Here is a 22,023-nt window from a genome sequence, read left to right as displayed (position 1 = left end):
ACAAAAACCAAAACCACCCAAAACCCACAGAACTCTTTCTTTCTTTCTATCGGTGCATCATTTCAAAAAAGAAGGTAATCATATTCTAGCAAATTGGTTTACATTCTTTTTGTTTGCTTGTTATGGCTCTAAGCCAATGAAGCATGTCCGCTAAGAAACAATAGCTGCCAGACTTTGGGCATTGTTGAAGACTGTGATCTCCTGGAACATTTGGAAGTAAACAAAATAAAGTCTCCTGTTGCTTATACAAAGTTCACAGACATGAGGCAACACAAACCACTTGGTGGTATTTGTATGAGTCCAGCAGGGGAAAGAGTCATTGCTTACTCAAAGGTCTCACTTCCACCATCGCATTGATTATTTCATATTCTGAACTAGCCAGAACTTTGCATTAAACTTCTAACACGGATAGATCCGGACATCTTACCTCTTGATATCAATGTGCAAACACAGAACAGGCAGTGCAATAGGACCCTCTGGATGGTGACAAACCAAAGGCAGTTCATAAACAGGGGACTCATCTCACTAGGGGCTTACAGAGGTACCTGTGACTCATAATTCCTAATTGTTCACTGAAGCAAATCATGTACTTTATCTTTCGAGCCCAGGTGAGTTACAAGGAAGAAGCTTTCTTCCATCTTTTTTTACGTGTCTTTGAGCTATTTTGACAGCCCCTGCCCCATGACTAAGCAGGACAAGCCCAATGGGTTCTATGATCTTTATGTAAACATATTTCCATGTAGTTCTATTGAACAGCTCTTGGGTGGATTTGATCCGACAGCCTTTTGGTTGGCAGCCGAGCGTTAACAACCACTGTGCAATGAAGAACCTTTGCTCCTACTTGTGCCTCTTTTCTTATCTTGAGGCAGGTGGGTAGATGGGAGGAAGCTCCGTTCTTTCCACTATCACTGCACCTCTCCCTTGCCCATGTGATGATGCTTTTAAAGTTATGTAACTTTGAATTATTTTTTTCATTAGTCATAAATTCATTTAAAAAATGCAATTTCTAGGTTTATGAAATCTTTAAGATGACAAGATCTGCAGAGAAATGAAACAAAGAGATTGTATGTGTGAGACTGAAGCACATATGATATTAAGACATAAAATGCTTCAAATTTTTCTTACCATTCTATTGATTGCCAACTACCCATCAAGAAAGGTCCACCAACCTTCATATAACTATGCTTTATTAATATTTTCCACCTCTAGCTGAATTATGTTAATTCTGTATACTTCAACAAGAAAAAAATCCACTGACATCACTTTCATTTCTTTTTTACCTAGATTTCAAAACTTGGTACCTGACAAGTGATACAAAATGCGTGTTTCTAGATCTGTGTCAGTGAAGAAATATGGCATTTGATCGGGGGACAGGGTAAAGGCGGCAAGGTGGAGGTACTCACACGATATGAGCCAAGTTCAAGGGCTTCTCAGGCTGGTCAGGGAACATGGGGTGCAAAGGTTCACGGCTGGAAGCACAGCTGAGAGACTTGCTTAACGCATTAGTTAACTTCTTAGCAGGCGATTTCTGGGAAGAACAAGAAAAGTAGAAATAACAATGAATATGATGTATGGTAAGACTTTACCCAATGCTTTTGTTTTTTAGTCATTCATCCATTCATTCAGGAAATAGTTTTTTTAGTAACTGCTGTAACTGGTCACTGTTGTTGTTGTTGTTATGTGCCATCGAGTGGCTTGCAACTCATAGCGACCCTACGTACAAGAGCTCTAAATGCTGTTCTATCCTGTGCCAACCTCGCCATCTCAAACATACTTATTCCCACTGCTCCAGTCACAGAATCGATCCATCTCACCAAAGGTCTTCCTCTCCTTCACTTCCCATCCACTCTGCCAAACATGATGTCCCTTTCCAAGGACCAGTCCCTCCTTGCAACATGCCCAAAATATGTCAGATGAAGCTTCAGAATCCTTGACTCCAGGGAACACTGTGGCTTCGCCCTCTCCAGGACAAACCTGTTTGTTCTCCTAGCAGTCCATGGTATATTCAACACTCCTCTCCAGCACCAGAGCTCAAAGGCATCAATCCTCTTTCTATCAGCCCTATTCACTGTCCAACTCTCTGATGCATAGCACATAATTGCGAAGACTATAGCCCGGATCAGGTGCACCTTAGTCTCCAACCTGACATAATTGCTCTTCAGTACTCTTGAGAGGTCCCTAGTCCTAGTCAAATGTTGCTAACCAAAAAAGCTATGCACATCCAGGAGTGCAAATCACTAGAGCTGCAGGGGAGAAGGATGGGCTGCCTCCTTCTGTTAACATTTACAGCCTTGGAAAACCTATAGAGGGTGGCGATGAGTCAGGACTGACCTGACGGCAGGGAGTGAACGTGGGAGAGGAAAGGAGCCCTGGTGGTGCAGTGGTTACACACTCAGCCACCAATCAAAGGACTGGGCATTTGAACCCACCAAGTTGCCCCGTGGGAGAAAGATGGTAGTCTGTATCTAGGAAACAAAGCCTGTTCTACTCTGTTCAACCTAGTCTATGTGAATCAAAATGGACTCACTGGGCTATTTATAAGATGCTAAGTTTTCTTTTCTTTTTTAAAAATAAAATTTTTTATTTTAATTGTCATTTTAACAAAAGTTTACAGAAAAGCTAGATTTTCATGCATTCATTTTTGCACATTTTACCCCCTCTTCCTCCTTGCCCCACCCACAAGTTGCCTTTTTTCTTTTTATTAGTCTATTTACAAAATTTTAATACAAATTTGAACAAATTCTTTCCATTTCCCTCACTCCCCCCCATCAAATTGTATAACCCAAGGATTAATCCCCTCTTCCCCTGCACATCCACATTCCTCTAGTTCTAGCCTCTCCCACCCATCCTGGATCCTTATACTCCTTCTACTATAATGGTCTTATACAATATTTATCCTTGTGGGACTGAGATAGTTCACTCAGCATAATGCTCTCCAGTCCCTCCCAAGTTAGGTAATAATATACAAAGTTATTGCTCCTGTGTGCTGCATAGTATTCCATTGTGTAAGACACTAAGTTTTCTTGATGGTGTTTATAAGACTTGAAGTCTTCCTGATGCTGGGCTGACAGTATTGAAACAAGCTACCGGACTCCTGGTCCTCCTACTGCTTACTGTCAACGATTGCTGTGATCAACAAAAGCACCTACTGTACATGGGACCTGGGAGTTAGTGGATTCCTCTTGGTCAAAGCTCAGGAAAAGAAAATCAAGCAAAAAAAAAAAAAAGCGAACAACAGCAGCAAAAAAATTAGACCCGATGTCACTGAGTTGATCCTGACTCCCAGTGACTTTACTCTGGGTTTCCCAGTCTGTAAATATTTATAGGTGACTGCTTCTCTTTCACCAGTGGAGCAGTTTATGGATTTGAACTGCTGACCTTTCAGAGAGCAGCTCTACACTTACAGCATTGCACCACCATGGCTCTGTAGCAGAAGCCAAGCTGCAACAGGAGCCCATCTGGAGAGGCAGGAGGCCAATCATCCGTTCTTACTTTTCTCATAAGGACTGTGGCCTGTATCTCAGGGGCAGTGAAGCCAATTAGACTTTGAAATCACAGGAGCGACATGATTGGATTTGATTCTAGAAGCATTACTCCACCAAGGAAAAAAGCCTTGGGGAGAAGAATTTAAGAGTAGAGAGAGACGAACAAGGGGTTTTATAAGATTCTAGGTGAGCAGAGTTTAAGCTGGGATCTAAACCATCCAGCCAGAAGTAAAACTGGAACATAAACCTGAGTCTTCAGAATGTCAAGTTGATTTTTTGTTTGTTTTCCTCAGAGCGCTTTGTTACTTCTCCATGTAGGCAGGCGGAATGCTTATGTTAAAACATCACATCCAAAATGGTGAAAAAGAGTCTTCCAATAAAATAGATTGCTAACCAAAATATTCCTTTCTCACTTCTTGTTATTCATACATCCCAAAATTGCTATTATACCAAAATGACTTTTGTCCTTATTATTTAAAACCTCAGAAATAGGAGCAATGCTGAAAAGTCCCTGTTTGGCTTTTGATGTTGCTTCGAGCTTTCAAGCGGAAACCAACTCACAGCTGACTCTCCAGAGGGTTTTCAGAGGCTTCAAATTGCTCAGGAGGAAGCTGCCCATCTTTCTCCGTCAGAGCAACTGGTGGATTCGAACCTCGAGCCTTTGGGTTGGCAGCACAAATTTTTAGAACACATAACGCAGCAGCAGCAGCAGCGGCAACAACAATGACAACAGAATCAACAGCTCTTCACCCTATAAGCCATGGGACTCTGTTGTCTCAAGGAGCCAGATTCTGATTTGTGGAGACAGCTCCTGGTCATATGATTCAAGAGCCCATGAGTCCTAAGAAAGAGTGTGACTGCAACGTGTCTACAAAATGACAATGAAATATGACTGATCTTCAAGCACTAGTACTCCAGGCTTTAGAACAGAACAAGTTTAAAGTTTGGTAATATGTTAACAACAAGAAAAAAAAAACTTTTTTTCCTTCTCTTTATGTGAAATTGTGTTTCATAATCTATGTTAATATGTCAGCTTCAGCATGTGACAAAACTAAAGTGAGGGCAGCATCCGAGCTGGCAGGAAGCACTCGGGATAGGTGGCCTTAGCAAAGAGCCGCTATGGGAATTCAGATCTTGACAGGTGATAACAGAGGTTTATTCTGACTCTCAATGCCAAGTATTCACTCTTAGGGAAGAACAGTCTGATTTAAAATGTATATAAATGGGAAGGGGGAAGCAAAGGGAAGGCTTACACACAGAGAGAAGTAATAGTGGAAGAGTGACAGATTTGGAGGGGAGCGAGACGGAGCACAGATAAGCAGATGGATGGACAGGACAAGGTACAGTGAGGATTTGATGAGATGAAATTAGTGGCACTGATCAATTGTAATTAATTTTATAAAACAAAATGCATAGGAATGATTGAATGAAAACCAAGTAAAAAAAAAGAGGGGGAAAGGGATATTCTGAAGGATCTTTTCTAAAAGAATCATCAGTTATGCTTTAAATAATGCTGGCTCAATTTTAAATATATGAAAATATAGGAAAGATCATCCAAGGCTTGCTTTAACTGTAATCAAACTCTTCTTCCAGGAAGGACTGGCAGGGATTGTTGGTCCAGGCCACCAGAAACAACTTGTGCGGAGAAGAGGACTTTAACAGAAGTGGAGGAACAGAAGCATTGGAGCGTTAACTGAGCCAGAAGTCAGCAATCAGTACAGCACTGGAACAGCAAGCACCCGGCGATCCTCCAGCTCCTCTCCCAGAACCAGTGCCCTGTCCCCCTGAGAAGACATCTACCCCTTGGACAGACACATGCGGGTCGCCTTTAGCAAGCTGGTCATTTTGATTGTTCATGAAGATGATTTGCTACTATAACCACAATGCTCCCACCCCTGCAGAGACATAAAATGAGATGGGATTACTAAACCCACATATACATACAAGTTTCTAAAAAGAGCTTTGGTGGTCTAGCGGCAAGAAGCTGCACTGCAGTCCTATACAAGTTTCTAGAATTTAATAAAAAAGAAACAATAATTTCGAAGCTGACCTCCCCCGGAAAGACAACCCCTGGCCCCCAGATAAATAAGCAAAACAAATTAAAAACCCTGGAAATGATGTTAACTTACTGTGAAAATAAGAATATGTTCCAGGAGCTACTGGCTGTTCAGCTGTTACTGAAATCAATACTAGCTTGTTACCAAAATCAATCCAAGAAGTAACACAGTTTGAGGATTCCTGTATTTTGCGTCTTAGGAAGCTTCTAAAGCTATAGTTCATCAAGATATGTAAGATTCCAAAAAGGGAGGGTGGGACGGAGGATAGAGGGTTGAAAGACCCGAGCTGTAAGTTTGTTCTTTCCTTCTGTCACAATCCTCGATAATTCCCTTCATCTCGGGCAATGCTCCCACATTTATCCATAAGCATGGTATGGACTGCGCCTTACCCAGGACGTGTATTCTTTCATTTGGTGCTGGTTGCTATGGGAACCGCCGGCATGTCCCCTCCAGAAGCAGTCCTGACAGAGCTGGTAATTGTGACACTGCTGGCATCGGTAGCGAAATCCCATCATACTCTCACTGTGGCAGTAGGAACATTCAACTGGATGGAAGACTAAGGGGAAGAAAGTGAAGAAACAGAGAAAAAAGAACCAGAATAAGGAAAAATGCAGCTTAACAGGAATCATATCTTGCTTTAAGCTTCTTCCTGGAACCTGACCACCTTTGTCAAGTATGTGGAAAGAGTGGAACAATGATGGAGAATGCGTGCTCTTTTAACAACACTTCTCTGTAATACCATTTGTTCTCTCTACTCCCGTCTCTTACATTACAAGAATATCAATGACTCAAACCAACTGATCTTTCCAAAAACCTGCTTTCTGTCTCCAGGAGACCAATCCAGCTTACTGGGAGACTCAGAAACACAATGGATGAATACAGCCGCCTGTCCAGTGGGAAGAGAACAAATATCAGAGAAAAAGAGGATGAGAAAAAGGAAAAAAGGGGGGAGTGGAGACAGAGAAGAAAACCTGGAGGAGAGCACTGAGTTACTTTGAAAAAGCAAAGTGGCCGATGGAGTGGGCACTTGTAGAATGGCATTATCTTCATCTATCAGGCAGAGTTCTTATTCTCTTTCCTGAGGACTCCCCAAAGATATTTCAATTATATGACTCTAATTGGATTGGTTCTAATTTGAATTGTCTAAGCAAACACTTAACGTGCTCTGGCAGGAAATTTGCATGATAAAGCAGGCAAAGTAAAATATTTGAGATTTGACATTACTTAATAATCAGATGCAAGCAATGGTGCACAGGCTCTGAGCTAAAGAGATTAAAACAACAACAATTCTTGCCTTAGGTAAAGGTAAAGGTGGTCTCCAGCTAGCTCTCTAGGAATAAGAATGCAAATGAGAATGAGTGAAGATAAACAGCAAATTGTAAAAACAAAATAGATTTTATTTTATTTTTTTAAAGCATGACCAGGTACTTTATGTTCCTTTTCAGGCTCTTGAGAGATTGGGGTGGGACCTGTATCTGGACCTCAATTGCTCTGGAAGAGAGCCCAGGAAGCTCACCTTCTGCAACAGGAAATACCGAGAGAGAAGGAATGGTATTACAGCTTGATGATTGGAAATGATTCGCTTTGGAACTGTTAGCAGTAATCTGAACTCAGCCTGTGTGACAGTATGATTTGGACCCTGAATACTCTTTGCTTTTGCATATGGGTAAAAGGGTGGAGGTGGAGGACATCTCTTATGAGCTGTGCCTGCACAGAACCTGTTCAATTCATTCTTTATATTTTTATCACCTATGAAACAGGATAAATTTATAATTTTAAATGAAGAGAGATGATAAGAGTAGACGTTGCTAAATGTTCTGAGAAGGAATTAAAAATGCCAAATTTTAGCCCTATTATATTGTAAAATTCTATATTATAAAAGATATAGAAACAATGATTTTAGCAAGAGAAATAGTACTTTCTACACACATCTTGAGGAATTACAGGTTAGATCAGATAAAAAAATAAGAATGCCTGGAGATTAACTTGAACAATACACTGCTGCATGTTTTACTTTAGTTTGAACTGTATTTTATATTTAAGTTTGTATACACACACACACACACACACACACACACACACACACATGTTGTTGTTAGGTGGTGTTGAGTATGACTCGTAAAGACCCTACAAGCCCTGGTCTGAACTCTGTCTGATCTTCATACGCCTGACCCACGTGAGCCCATTGCTGTTGTCACTCAATAAGACGGGTTGACACAACTGACTGTAACAACAGGTCTGAGCACATCAGAGATGGCAAGGAGGACTCAGGACAGGGCCAGGTTCATATCTGCTGTTCATAAAGTCATTCTGAGGTGCAGCCAACTCGACAACACCCAATAACATATATTTTTATTTTAAAAAATCACATTATAAAATTTACATCACTCTTGACTTCTATATAAATTAGAAGTTCAATATCTGGAACATACAATGGAAAATTAGAAAGTTGCTAACATCTAAACTTTGCAACCTGCCCAACCTATTCTTGGCCAAGTGTCTAGGAAGAATTGCTCCTATCATGTAAACTAATGAAAATAATTCTCAACTTGTGACACAGTCCCATTCTAAAGACTCTATTTTAAGTTAGTTTTGACATAAGTTGAATACCTCATCTCTTTCTCTCAAGTTTCATTATTGTTGTCATTTATTATCAGTACCTTTCTAAATCTGATCTCTATGTCTTTAGAAGGAGAAACATTACATCTGTAAATGATAACTTTTGCAAATTATGGACAGCAATATTGTACGCATTAGTTACTAATGCTCAAAGCAGGAAACAATGGCTGGTTCTAAGTGTGGTTCATAGAAGGTTGATTACATCCTAAGTTGGGAACGAGCTGCAATGACACCCAAGATCGAAAACAAATAGTACACAAGTGCCACATTCTTTATTGATGTCATCCCAAATCTTTAAGGCACACTTGACTTGTATGTGAGAGGTTGAAATGAAAATGAAATCCAATGAATTTTAAGAGTAAAACAGTTTCCTTCAAACCCATACTGATCCAGAAGAATGGTTAGCTTTAGACTAAGCAAAACAAAGAAATATTAAATAGACTTTACAAGTCAATGACCTTGACTTAGAAGCTGTTGGTGTTATGTCTCTACTCAATATGAGGTACTCACCATTCTCTACATTGGCCAGTCGATGTAGAAGGGGCAACCAGACCAGGCACTGCGGAGGAGGATCAGACATGAGTGTGTCCAAAAATCCATTCAACGTGACTTTTTTCTGCATCAAAAACAAGTAAAAAGAATCAAGAATAAAAGGAAAGAATCTTAATTTACCTGGAGTTAAGTATTTGAGACAGAAGAAACCAGAAATTCCATTAACATGTCTTGCCAACTGTGCTTTTTAGGTTGGTTCAAAAATTGGTACATTGGTTTACTTTTTATATTAAAACAACTCAGAACTTCATTATATCTCTATTGAGGCTAAGTTAATATTATTAAAACGAGAAAAATAATTCTAAGAGCATTCCATTCATGCATGAGACACTGTATGAAAAAGATAAGATGAACAAGACATTCTTCATTGAATTTTAACAAAGAATAAGTCCCCATTAACAGCTAGTCTTCTATTTTTGTAGGATGATTTCTTTTCAAACTTTCTCAACTTTCCTAAGTCTTTAGTGGTTAATGCAAATGGTATACTATACAAGATTAGTGCAATACATAATCTTTGTTCAGATGGAATATTCTAATTTTTAAATAATTCTCTTCATATATGTCGTTGTTGTTATGTGCCGTTGAGTCACTTCTGACTCATAATGACCCTATGTACAACATCCCTAAACCCTGCACTGTCTTGAGTCAACTTCATTGTCTCTGACACACCTAACCCTCATTTCCACAGTCACTGACATTGAATCAATCCATCTCATTCAGGGTCTTCCTCTCTTGTGCTGTTCCACTACCCTTCCAAGCATGACATCCCTCTCCAAAGACTGGTTCCTCTTTGCAACATGCACAAAGTATATCAGACATAGCTTCAAATGCCTTGCCTCCAAAGAGCAGCCTGGCTTCACCCTCTCCAGGAAGAACCTATTCATTCGCTTAGTAGTCCATGATATATTCAATACTCTTCTCTGGAGGAACCACAACCCAAAGGTATCAATTCTTCTTCTTTCATCCTTAGTCATTGTTCAGTTCTCTGATGCACAGCAAGTAATTGCAAAACTATGGTATGGATCAAGTGCAACTTAGTCTCCAAAATGACTTTGTTGCTCTTCAGTACTTTGGAGAGGTCTCTGACAGCATGCACCTTTAGTCAATCATTTAATTCTACTTATATGAGTTGTAATACTAACTGAAAAGGCTGAGCTTCTCTGCTGGTTTAAATCTACCAGTGGCTCTGTAGGGGAAAGATATGATATGCAATCTCCTCTAGTTACCTGAAGAGCATAATTATGAGTTATACACAAATGTAACGCGTTTGAGTTTTGCTATTGTTTGTGTTATAGTAGCTCTACTACCAAATTCTTGCATCTACATGCCCCACCTTTAAGTCCTCTCATGGTACCTTAGCAAGTTATGAATTTTATAACCTTTAGTTCCTGTTCCATCAGAAAAAGAACGCATCCTGTTTTGTGGTCCAGTGGAGTAGCTTGTTTCACCCTATGACAGTGGACATTTTCCAGGTCCAGATGGTTTATTATTTCTCAGTAAACTTAATCTGCTTTTATTTAAGCAGACTCTGTGTTGTAGCTTTATGACAGAGACAAAGTCCTTGGTTCTAAGGAGCAGTCTGGTTGTACTTCATCCAAGACAGATTGGTTTATTCTTCAGCCAGTCCATGGCATATTTAGTGTTCTTTGCAGAGTATTTGTTTTGCTACTTTTCTATTTTATTTTCAGCAGTTATTTACAATTTCACCATTTCTTCATAAGAAGGCTAAACTTTGAATAGGAATGATATAAATGTCATCATTAAAGTATGTTGCTGTTATTGTTGTTAAATGCTGTCAAGTCATAGACTCATGGTGATCTTATGAACAAAAGACCTTAACCCCGTTCTATGGAAATTGTTGTTTCTCTAAGTCCATAGAGTTTCCAGAGGCATGTTGTTTAGGAAGCGGATGCCACTCTTGCTTCTAAGCCTGCTAGGAGCTCTGCAAAACACTGTCCACCATGGGTAACCATTATGGCACTTGACACACCAGTGTCAGTGTTTAGCTTTACAGCAACCCCAAGTTACCTCAGTACAGCAAACTGACAGACCAGTGCTGTGCCACTTAGAACAATGTTAGTCCCAAACACAATTAAAATGAACTGACTTTTAAATATTGAAATACCTAGGCCCTCCACCACATCCTGTTAACTCTAAACAAGTGGCTTCCAGTCCATAGCTCACTGTTACCTGAATTCAGCAAATTCAATCAGCTCACACACTATTGTGAATGAAAAAAAGAACCACCCCAAACAACAAAAAAACCCAACAAACAACCCCAAAGAGTTCAAAACTGACCCTCAACCAACACAAATCATTCCATCTTCCAGAATCCCACTGATTGATTAAAGTATATATTATATAAAGTATAAGTGATAAGATAGTATTGTTAAAAGATAGCACAATTTAAGAGATAGTTTTGGAGAAGAGTACTGACTATCCCAGGGACTGCCAAAAGGACACACAAATATATTTTGGAGAAAGGACAACCAGAATGCTCCTTGGAAGCAAGAACAGAGAAACTTCCTCTCATGTATTTTGAGCATGTTGTTAGGAAGGGCCAGTTCTTGGAAAAGAGATATCACAGTTAGAAAGGTGGAGGATGAGCAAAAGAGGGGAGATCCTTGGCAAGAAGGGTTGAGACAGTGACTGTAACAATGGGCTCGAGTATATTGGAATCATGAGAATGGTGCAGAACAGAAAGATTCAGATCTGTTCTTAACTGTGTTGCTATGCACTGTAGTCTACACAACAGCACCTAACAACAACTTGTAGCTCACTGATTAAGTGCTTGGTGACTAAGAGATCAGTGGTTCAGTCCCATCACTTTCATTGGGAGAGAAAGATGCTTCTGTAAAGATTTACAACCATGGAAACCATGTGGGGTTACTACTCTGTCCTATAAGTTGGAATTGACTCTAGAGCAATCAGTTTTGGGTTTGTTTGGTTGGTTTTTAAAAAAATCATACTTAAGATAGTGAAAAGACTTGAAAAACATCACCTGGAGTGCTTTTGAAATGTGACCAATAAAATAATTCAAATTGTTTTATAATTTTATCATTTGAACACTACAGTTGGCTATTAAGCACAAAAATAAACTAGCTTTATTAATTTTGTTTCTATTATATATTTATGGACCTCAAATACTTTTTTCCTTTTGAGCATTCATCATGTTGGCTAAAAAGCCACTTCCAGAATTTCTGAAAATATTATGATTCTGACATGTATAAACTTGTCATCATTGTTGTTGTTATGTGCTGTTAGGGTGCTTGTAATTCATAGCAACTCTATGTATAATAGCTCTGAACCCTGCTCTATCTTGAACCAACCTTATTGTCTCTGACACACCTACCCCATTTACCCCACTCACTGAGCCAATCTGTCTTAACGAGGGTCTTCCTCTCTTGTGCTGTCCTTCTATCCTCCCAAACATTATGTTCCTCTGCATAGAACTGGTCCTCCTTGTAAAATGCCTTGTAAAATGTCCAAAGTATGTCAGAAAAAGCTTCAGAATCCTGCCTCCAAGGGGCAGCCTGGTTTTACCCTCTTTAGGACATATCTGTTTGTTCTCTTAGCAGTCCATGGTATATTCAATACTCTTCTCCAGCCCCACAGCTCAAAGGCGCTATTAAAGATATATAAAAGCTTGTCTAACAGGACAGTCTGTGGGAGATTCAAATATGTTTGAAACAATGGCAACATCACAACGTACATATTTCTGTAAGGTCTATATAGTTTTAAAAACCTGCTTTGTTACTCTATCTAGCCCTGAAAGAGGCATTCATAAATTACTTCACTGAGATTCTATACCATGCTTCTGAAGTGAAGGATCCAGTAACAGTTAACATTTCTCTTGTTCCTGGGATTAAAGGACTCAACACAACGTGCACTTACAATTCTTCAGGTCAGATCATCTACACCTTTGTAGATATGAACTCACTTTGTATAAAATTTTTGCAAAAGAGCAACAACAAAATGGAATTGGAGAAAGAAATCAGACTCCTCAGGACCTGTGCCTCCAATCCTTTCCAGTGTCCTTTTCTAAACATTCGTAAGACTTGGCACTAGACGAGATATGGGTTTCACGAGGACGAGCAATAATTCCGCTCCTTTTTGTGTGCAGGGATAATAATGACACCAAGGCAACAAGGTTGATGTAAAGAATAAACTAGAAAAATAATTCAAGCATTATCTAAGCATGCCTTGGCATATAGTCGGTTCTTATCGAGTATCATCCCATTGTATCATCTCATCTCACCATATCAATCATAGGCTGGTAGACTTGGTTTGCCTGGTTCAGGGCTCAGGTACCTGAAGTGGGAAGTGTACTGAAGGTTTGGTACATGGTGAAGATTATGTGACTTGATGTGACATAAAGAGCAGCCACTGTTTGAGGGCTGTGTCTATAAAGCACACGTTTCCTTACCTGCTGAGAGAAACAGGACCTCGCGGACTGCTCTGTGTAACCAAAGGAAGGCCCTTCAAAAACTGCTGTGGGGAGTTTGAGAACCTCCCGGAGGAACTGGTCGTAGCGTCCATAAACCATCACCCCACTGGAGTCAGAGATCATGGAGAAAATATCTGATGGAGAGAAATAGAAAGATTCTTCATTAAACAACTACTCACCACTGTTTGAGTTTAATATATTTATAGTAGCATGACTACGGTGGGTTTTAGGAAACAAACAAACAAAATAAAACAACAAGTAAAACCACAACAAAACAAAAAGCAATTTATTTAGATTCAAGTAAAAATTTGAAGAGCAAATTGGTTACCCATTCCAAAATTTATGCACATTCTATTTCATGACATTGATTATAATCCTCACATTATCACAGCAATCTCTCTCCTTCCTCCATGTTTCTCCCATTTCTAGTCCTTTTCTTTCTTATCCCTTCCTGCCTTCTAGATTTTGTCTATGGGTAAATGTTACTCTTTTGTTCTTGTATGGTTGGTTATACTAAATAGAAATACATGTATCTACACAAACACATATGTATATACATTTAACAAAAGAAAAATGTAGAATGTAATTTTAAGTTGAAATGTCTCTTGTAGGGTATTTTCTCTGTTTTTTAAAAATTATTCTAGCACTAGTAATTTGCATAAATGAACCTAATTAGATAAGCTATAGAAGTCTTCCTTATATTATGAGGCCAGTTATCAACCCATCAAGAAGAGTGTTTTTGCACACATGAGAAATATGCTGATCTTACATGAAAGTCACACTGAGCGTTTTGCTACAAAGTTAGGGTACAGGTGTACCTATGCATTTGGCTATCTAGTTGTTTATTAATCTACATTATCACTATAACTTGTGGGTTTGGGCTTAAGGTATTTGAAAAAGGAAAGACACAAGGGGAAAAGAATGTAGGAAAAACACTTCACACAATAGCAGAAAACTTTCTGTGAATCACAGTGTTCTGTGTAGAAACCTCATGGTTTACAGAGAAGGGTCTTTTTGATCCACATAGTGAAGAAACCTGACCTTGTGAATGATCAGTGAGGCCAAGTCAAGGACCTGGAATAGTTCATGCCGAGCTGGTGGCTTCACTGAATCTGCATTCTCCTTCAGGCTGCACTGCTTTGTGCACTTAATGAATATGAATGGCATAATTTCCCAAGGTACTTCATGATTCCTCTGTGGAAATCATCACTGGAATGGAAGACTTTGCTATTACACAGTTTATCACCATGTTAATTAGACTGTCACCAGGCAGCACAGCTGCCTCTACCAGCTGTTATGAGTTCAATGTGGCACCTCATTTTGGGATTTATATTTTTAAGGTCAACATGGAATCTGAGGACATTCTTGCCTTTAGGACATGGTCAAGTGCTAAGCACAACACAGGTATCTACTGGATGATGTTTTAAGGATGTGAACCGACTTGCTTCCTTTATATACTCATAGGGAGAGACCTACTTACCGCGGCTTTCTACCATGTTGCAAATTGTTGATCAGTCATGTGGTCAGATAAATTTTATATGATCACCCTAATTAATATTGCACCTGCCTGCACAACGTTGTTTACTAGAAGGATTTTGTCTTTTATGCTCCATTTTAACTAGTGAGCTTCAAAGTTGCTAACAAAATATATAAGTTCAAATCTAAAAAAAACTCAGAAATTCCAATCAATAAGGGTCAGTAAACCAAAGGGTAGCAAATATGACCCCTTTATTAGAGGTGCCATCCTTTTTCCCCTCTGGGAATTTTTGCGGACTATAATTGGCCATCTTGATTACTTTCTAGGCTCTGATTTCTTAGGCCAGGGCACGTTCTAGTATACAGTCTAGACTAAAATGATCCACTGAAAGAAATTAGACAGTGTTCCTGATGAGAGCAAAAGTAGAAGGGATATCAGCACTGACCTTTTATAGCTTTGAAGTTAATATTAACTTATTGTGTTAATTAAGTTCTGAAGGCAATAACCAGAGGAATTACAGGAAATTAGCTTTTAATGGCCACTCAGGCCTTTACAAAGAAATGAGAGGATTTTGAAAAAGCTATAAAAGTGATAGATGTGTAATTAGAAGAGTGTTTGGCACGTAATGCATTGTATAAAAGTGTATTTTTATTATTAATTACGTCTTGCTTTATTCCATCATTTACTACATCTATGTAGGCCTGCCTCCCTAGTGTGAGGGCTCTGGAAGAGTCCAGCCATACTCTAAACCATTATTAGTTATGCTACATACAATGATAGAAGAATTGAAATCCATTCAGTTAAAATTAGCTTTTTTATTTTTGTTTTTATTGAGATTTTAATGAAAGTTTATCAAGAACTTGGATTTCCATTCATTCATTGTTGCACATTTTCCTCCCTGTCTTCCCCACCCCCTGAGTTCACTTTTTTCTTTGGAAAACAAGTTCTTTCATCGTTTTAGAGCAACCCCCTCCCCAGACCACTTTACTATGCAGCTCTTATTCTGGACTCTTGTCATACCAATAATACCTAATCATATATTCCTTTTATACAGTTATCTCCCTTGTCTGTTTCAATGCTGTGTACATTATTTATCCCCTTTTTTCTTAGCTTCCCCTCAATCCTCATGTCAATCTTGTTTTATAACAGTGGTGTTATGCACAATTTGTCTTTTTGTGACTGAGATATTTCAGCATTCTAGAAGCCCTAATTCACAACATGAACAGTCTTCCAAGCATCCTGAAAAATCGACAACCAGGAGAGGATAAAAATAGATAAACGGGACCTTCTAAGAATCAAATCCCTATGCACATCCAAAAACTTCTCCAACAGGATAAAAAGGAAAGCCATAGAATGAGAAAAAGAATATTTGGTAAGATGTGTCTGATAAGGGACTTACATCTAGGATTTATATAGAGTACTCGAGCATCAAAACAAGATAAAGGTAAAAAACCCAATTGCATAATGGACACAGGATATGAACAGCTTTTTCTTATTGTGTGCCGTTGAGTCAGAACTGACCCCTAGCTGACCCTCCAGCAGGATTTCAGAGGCAGTAAATTACACAAGAGGAGACTGTCCATCCTTCCCCGTGGAGGAGCTGGTGGATTTGAACCATATGCCTTCGGAACACATAGTAAATAAATGGCCATAATAGATGCCTTTGGAACACATACGAAATGCATTGCCATAGTGATAGGCCTTTATAAAAAAAATCAAGACCGAGTTTTTCTCTTTAGGGAATCTGACTTATTTTAACAACATGGCATAGTGATACAGCAATGGGTGAATATGACAAAGCTGGGCCTCAGACAGAAGGTTCCCAGAGGTAGGAGTGGGTCAGTGAACACTTTACCACAGCAGCAGTCTCTAGGTCAAGTTTAATGGCCACTTTCAGGATACTCAGGCCTACATGAAGGTAGTTGACTTTAGGAAATAAGATCAAGACTAGCACAGGCATAGAGACGAAAGCAAGCTTGATGCCTTCAAGGATCCTCAAGTCATTCACTGTGACAGTGTTTAGGGTACTTTTAGGTAATGAAGGTGTTAAATTATGAAGCTTCCACTTGGAACATTATGGTTTACAAAAATGTTATTTCCTGTGGGAAATTAATCAAGTGTTTTAGTTACAGTTATATTGACAGAAGGGTCTGTTAAATCATAGAAAGACAAGAATTAGATAGTGTTTGCTAGTCTTTTAAAGCATCTAATCCTTCACCTTAAGCTTCAGAACATCAACACCACACTGGCCTTCCAGTACTGGATTGAGAATCCCTTGAACAATATAGGCTACATAGGAGCCCAGGGGCAGAGGTACAAAGATGTGTTTTAACTCATTAAAACAACAGTTTAAAACTGGGCCAAGGACCTATGGCAAAAATCCAACACCCCTTCCTAATGAAAACACTCAACAAAATTGGAATAGAGGGGAATTTCCTTAGCATAGTGAAAAGTATATATGCAAAACCAAGAGCCAACATTGTTCTCAATGGAGAGAGATTAAAGGCATTTCCCTTGCGAACAGGAACTAGGCAAGGATGCCCACCCTCTCATTTCTTTTTCAAAATTGTATTTGCCGTTTTAGCAAGAGCAATAAGGCAAGACAAGGAAATAAGAGGTACAAAAATTGGCAGAGGATGTAAAACTATCTCTGTATGCAGATGATGTGATAATATACTTAGAAATCCTTAAAGATTGAGGGAGAAAACTATTAGGCATAGACAACCAATTCAGTAAAGTAACAGGGTACAAGATCAATATACAAAAATCAGTTGTATTTCTCTACAGTGACAAAGAGAATATAGAAATGGAGCTAAGAAAAATAATACCAATTATAATAGCCAATCACAAAATTAAATACTTGGGAATAAATCTAACTAGTGATACCAAAGACATACATAAAGAAAATTATAAAAAATTACTACAAGAAACAAAAAGACCTGGAGAAATGCAAGAATATACTATGCTCATGGATAGGAAGACTCAATATTGTTAAAATGACAATTCTACCAAAGGCTATCTAGAATTTCAATACAATCCCAATGCAGATACCAAGTCCATTCTCCAATGAGATGGAAAAGGCACTTTCCAATTTTATCTGGAATGGAAAGAGATTCCAAAGAAGCAAAATACTACTGAAAAAGAGAAACAAGGTAGGTGGAATCACACTCCCTGATCTCAAATCCTAGTATATAGCTGTGGTGGTCAAGACAGCATGACACTGATACAGTGATAGACACACAGGCCAATGTAATAGAATTGAGAACCCAAAACCCAACTCATCTACCTATGGTCAACTGTCTTTGACAAGGAGGCAAATCAGTTAAGTGGAGAAATGTCAGTCTCTTTAACAGATGGTGTTGGCAAAACTGGAAAACCATCTGCAGAAAACTTAAACAAGATCTACATCTTACACTATACACAAAAACCAACTCAAGGTGGATCAGGGACCTAGAAGTAAAAGCAAAACTCATCAGAGGAAAGCTAGGAACAACTCTAGAAGCCCAAATCCACAGCATGAGCAGTCTTCCAAGTATAATGAAAAAACCTACAATCAGGAAAATAAAATGGGTGAATAGGACCGTCTAAGAATCACATCTCTTTGCATATAAAAAACTTCTCCAACAGGGTAAAAAGACTGGCAAAAAATATTTAGCAATAACATATATGATAAGGAACTTATATCTAAAGTGTATAGAATTCTCCAGGACCTCAATAAGAAAAAGGTAAACAACCCAGTCACAAAATAGGAACAGTATATGAATAGACACTTCACCAAAGAAGACATTCAGATATCAATTAAAAGCATGAAGAAATGTTCAAAATCCCTAGCTATCAGAGAGATGCAAATCAAAACAGGCATGAGATATCCTATTATTATCCCAGAAAAAAAAACCAGCAAAGTTCAACAGGGGAGCAAACAACAAAATGCTGGCAAGGTAGAATGGAACTCTTATTCACTGCTGGTAAGAATATAAAATGGTACAGCCACTATGGAAAGTAATCTGGTACCTTCTAAAAAAGTTGGAAGGAGAAGTACAATTTGACTCAGAAATTCCATTACTGGGAATATACCCTAATGAAATCAGACTAACAATTCAAACAGATGTATGCATACTTCTGTTTAGTCACACCAGCAAAGAGATAAAGTACCCATCAATAAACGAGTGGAGGGATATAAATACTATGGTAAATTCACACAATGGAATAGTGTGCAGCATTAAAAAAAATGAATTCGTAAAACATTGCACAGCATTAGGGAGCTTGGAGGACATTATGTTGAGTGAAATATCTCAGTCACAAAAGGAAAAACACTGCATCACACTGCTGTTATAAAACAGGACAGACATGGGGAGGGTTAGGGAGAGAATGGAAAATGAGTGGCTAGGTAATGACAACAACCTGAAACAAGGGGTTCATTGTGGGGTGGGGGCAAAGAAAAAATGCTCAACAATGAAAAAAAATACTATCAATAAATTGGGCCAAGGAAAATTCGACAGAAAAGGGGTACATTAACTCAGGTGGTGTACTGGTAAGGAGCTACACTGCTAACCTGAAGGTACACGGTTCGAATCTACCAGCTCCATCGTGGGAGAAGAAAGGGCAATCTCTTCCTATTTGATTTATTGCCGCTGCAGGGTCAGTTCTGACTTGATGGTACTTAACAACAGGTCAGTTATGTTTAGATACTTGTTTTATACAATGTCAGGGAGAGTCCGAGGCCATGCTCCTGGTGGTCCTGCAGGGGAGGAGTCCCTGAAAAATACCCTGACAATTGTCATTCCAGGCCCTGATTATTGGACATTCTGGTGCAACAGAGGTTGTTGCTTCTATTAATGCAATCTTAAAGCTCCTTTTTTTTTTCTAAAAATGAGTTTCAAAATTTTCTGTTGTTTCCTGCTTTTGTACTTTTTAAAAGCTATAAATTATTTTTCTGCCAATTACACTTGCTCTGTACTCTCCAACAGTAAGAGGCTAGTTGGGACAAACTGATTTTCCTTCAGCTCTAGAACTCAAAATAGAAAATCTGCCAAACATGAGCGGCTGTTATACTGGATCAAAGAGAGTCAGAAAATTTTAGAGATGTGAAAACAAAACTCTCAGACCTGAAAAAATTCCCTGTCCTTTCATTTGACTTTTTCTTATTTAAAAGCAGTGTAGAAAACCATGACTTTTCAGGCTTTATTATTAAATGCAATCTAGCTAATGACCACTACAAAAGATACCCACATTCCCTTTGGCCAAAGGTCAGCCACTGCTGTAGGTAAGTATGTTTTCCCATCTTGGCTTTTTCAGTCAATAATTACGGGTGAAATGAGAAATACTTGTGACAGTGGATATTAATTCCTGCCTTGCATTTTGGAAAGATTCCTTTAACCAGATTGCTTTTAGTTAAAATGTTTTTAGCAAAAAAAAAAGTTTTTAGTCAAATCGCGTGCAAGAAAGTTACCTGGAAACCACTAAAAGCATTTTCCTGGAATTAACTACACAAAGAATAACCTCACAGCAAGAGAAACAGGGATACACAGGGCTGTGATCAAGTGTGATGGGGTCAAGAAATTGCTGTTGTGTTGTTTTACTACAACATTGTGACATTGCCAAGTTTGTTTTTGTAGACTGACAAATCTGATTTACCTCCCAATAAAATTCATCCATTAGCTCTTTCTTTCACTGTGATGAAGACATTTTCCCTTGGTCACCTAGATAACATGCATGCTTTGTCTATCAATTGCTCTTTTGGTGGGTGGAGGGAAGGGACATGCAGAAAAATATTGCACTAGATACACTATTTCCTTTGCCTCAACTCCTGGACTTGTAAGAGAATGGCAAAGGTTTTGACAATTTGTAAGGATTCAATTTTAAGCAAAACAATTTCACTATAGTTTGGATTTTATAACCATGTAGACATTGCTAGTTGCCTGTTTAACAATCATCCCCTTTGTCTTGCCTTCTTTCTTTGTGGACCTCAAATTTGTTCTTTGTTAAGGGAAGGCAGTGGCCCAGTCTAAGAGGTAGAGTTGATTATTCTATGATCCACATGGTGATTCCTCTCCTGTTCCTAGTAATTAATTGATCTGCTAATTGGTCTGCAAGGCTCCTTGAGCAAAGAGACCTAAGGAGAAAGGGCTTGGTGGTCTCTGGAATGAGAACATGATTCCTCAAACCACTGCATTTCTCCTTTCCCCAGGAGGAGCACGAAACCAGACATTGAGGAAAGCTGAGTGGAAATATGAAAGCACTTGGGTCTTTGATGGTGCAGCATTTACCTAGCAAATTCCAAGGCTCTGAGGAATTCTGAAGGCCTGAGATTGCCGCAGTGTCCACAAATGTATTTGAATATGAGACTCTTCTATGTGTTGTTGTTAAGCGCCTTAAAGTTGGTTCTGACTCACAGTGTTCTTGTGCTCAACACAGCAAAACACTGCCCCCTCCTGTGGTATCTTCACAAACGCTGTGGTTGGTGAGTCCATAACTGCAGCCACCACGTTAATCCATCTCATGGAACATCTTCTTCTTTTTTTACTGACCCTCTTAACAAAGGGAGCTCTTGTGGCCCAGTGGTAAGGAGCTGCACTGCCATCCCAAAGGCACGTGGTTTGAATCCACCTTCTGCTCCACAGAAGAAAGACGGGCAACCTTCTCTCATGTGATTCAACTGCTTCTGAAAACCTGCTAGAGGATCAGCTATGGGTTGATTCTGACTTGACGGTACACAATAACAGTTGCTTAACAAGGGAGTTCTGGTGGCCTTGTGGTAAGAAGCCGCACTGCAATCCCAAAGGCACCACAACCACCACCTGCTTTGTGGGAGAAGGATCAGCTCCTTTTGTGTGATTTATTGCCTCTGTAAACCCACTGGAGTGTCAGCTCTGAGTCAGTTCTGACTGACATTGATAGCACACAGCAACAGTAATAACTATGTAACAACAATAACAAGATATATAATAACAACAATAACAATAGCCATAATAAGAGTATGCTGTCCAACTCCAGGGACTGATGCCACCTGGTAACACACTCAAACTGTGTTCATATGAGATAAATATAACATGGCCATGTTCTGCTTACCTAATGTTCCTAGTATAATGATCAATTGTGATATAAGGCCAGTAAGCGAAACTCTTAAGAATTTCCTGTTCTGCCCTGATTTACTGTATACTCTTCTAGCTTTACTCTGAAGGAAATAAGAACATGACTCCCAGACTACTCTGAAGCTTTTTTTTCCCCCTAAGAGAAATATTAAGAGGCAGTTGTCAGAACAGAGTAAGGAAACACTGCATGGTTCAAAATTGGAAAGGGTGTACGCCAGGGATGTGTCCTGTCTCCATACCTTTCAAACCTGCATGCAGAACAGATTGTCCAAGAGGCTGGGCTCTATGAGGAGAA

At 39.1% G+C, this 22,023-nt stretch overlaps 1 protein-coding gene across 9 annotated transcripts in view; it reads right to left on the bottom strand.

Moving 5' to 3' along the window:
- Nucleotides 1-22,023, bottom strand: part of DTNA (dystrobrevin, alpha) — a 451,930-nt gene that overhangs the window by 76,718 nt on the left and 353,189 nt on the right. For 8 of the 9 annotated variants that reach the window (XM_006889175.1, XM_006889176.1, XM_006889171.1 and 5 more), the window contains 4 exons: nt 13,140-13,294; nt 8,672-8,777; nt 5,932-6,098; nt 1,404-1,528 (listed from right to left, as the gene is read on the bottom strand). In XM_006889175.1, coding sequence (XP_006889237.1) covers nt 1,404-1,528; nt 5,932-6,098; nt 8,672-8,777; nt 13,140-13,294 — 553 coding nt within the window. The remainder of the gene's footprint in view (nt 1-1,403; nt 1,529-5,931; nt 6,099-8,671; nt 8,778-13,139; nt 13,295-22,023) is intronic. The other variant, XM_006889177.1, reaches the window with a different exon arrangement.

The sequence above is a fragment of the Elephantulus edwardii genome, unplaced genomic scaffold (genome assembly GCF_000299155.1).
Source record: "Elephantulus edwardii isolate Elephantulus edwardi_28Jun2011 unplaced genomic scaffold, EleEdw1.0 scaffold00076, whole genome shotgun sequence".
Lineage (NCBI taxonomy): Eukaryota > Metazoa > Chordata > Mammalia > Macroscelidea > Macroscelididae > Elephantulus > Elephantulus edwardii.
Note: the sequence above shows the minus strand (reverse complement) of the source record. Positions and strands in the feature narration are given on the sequence as shown.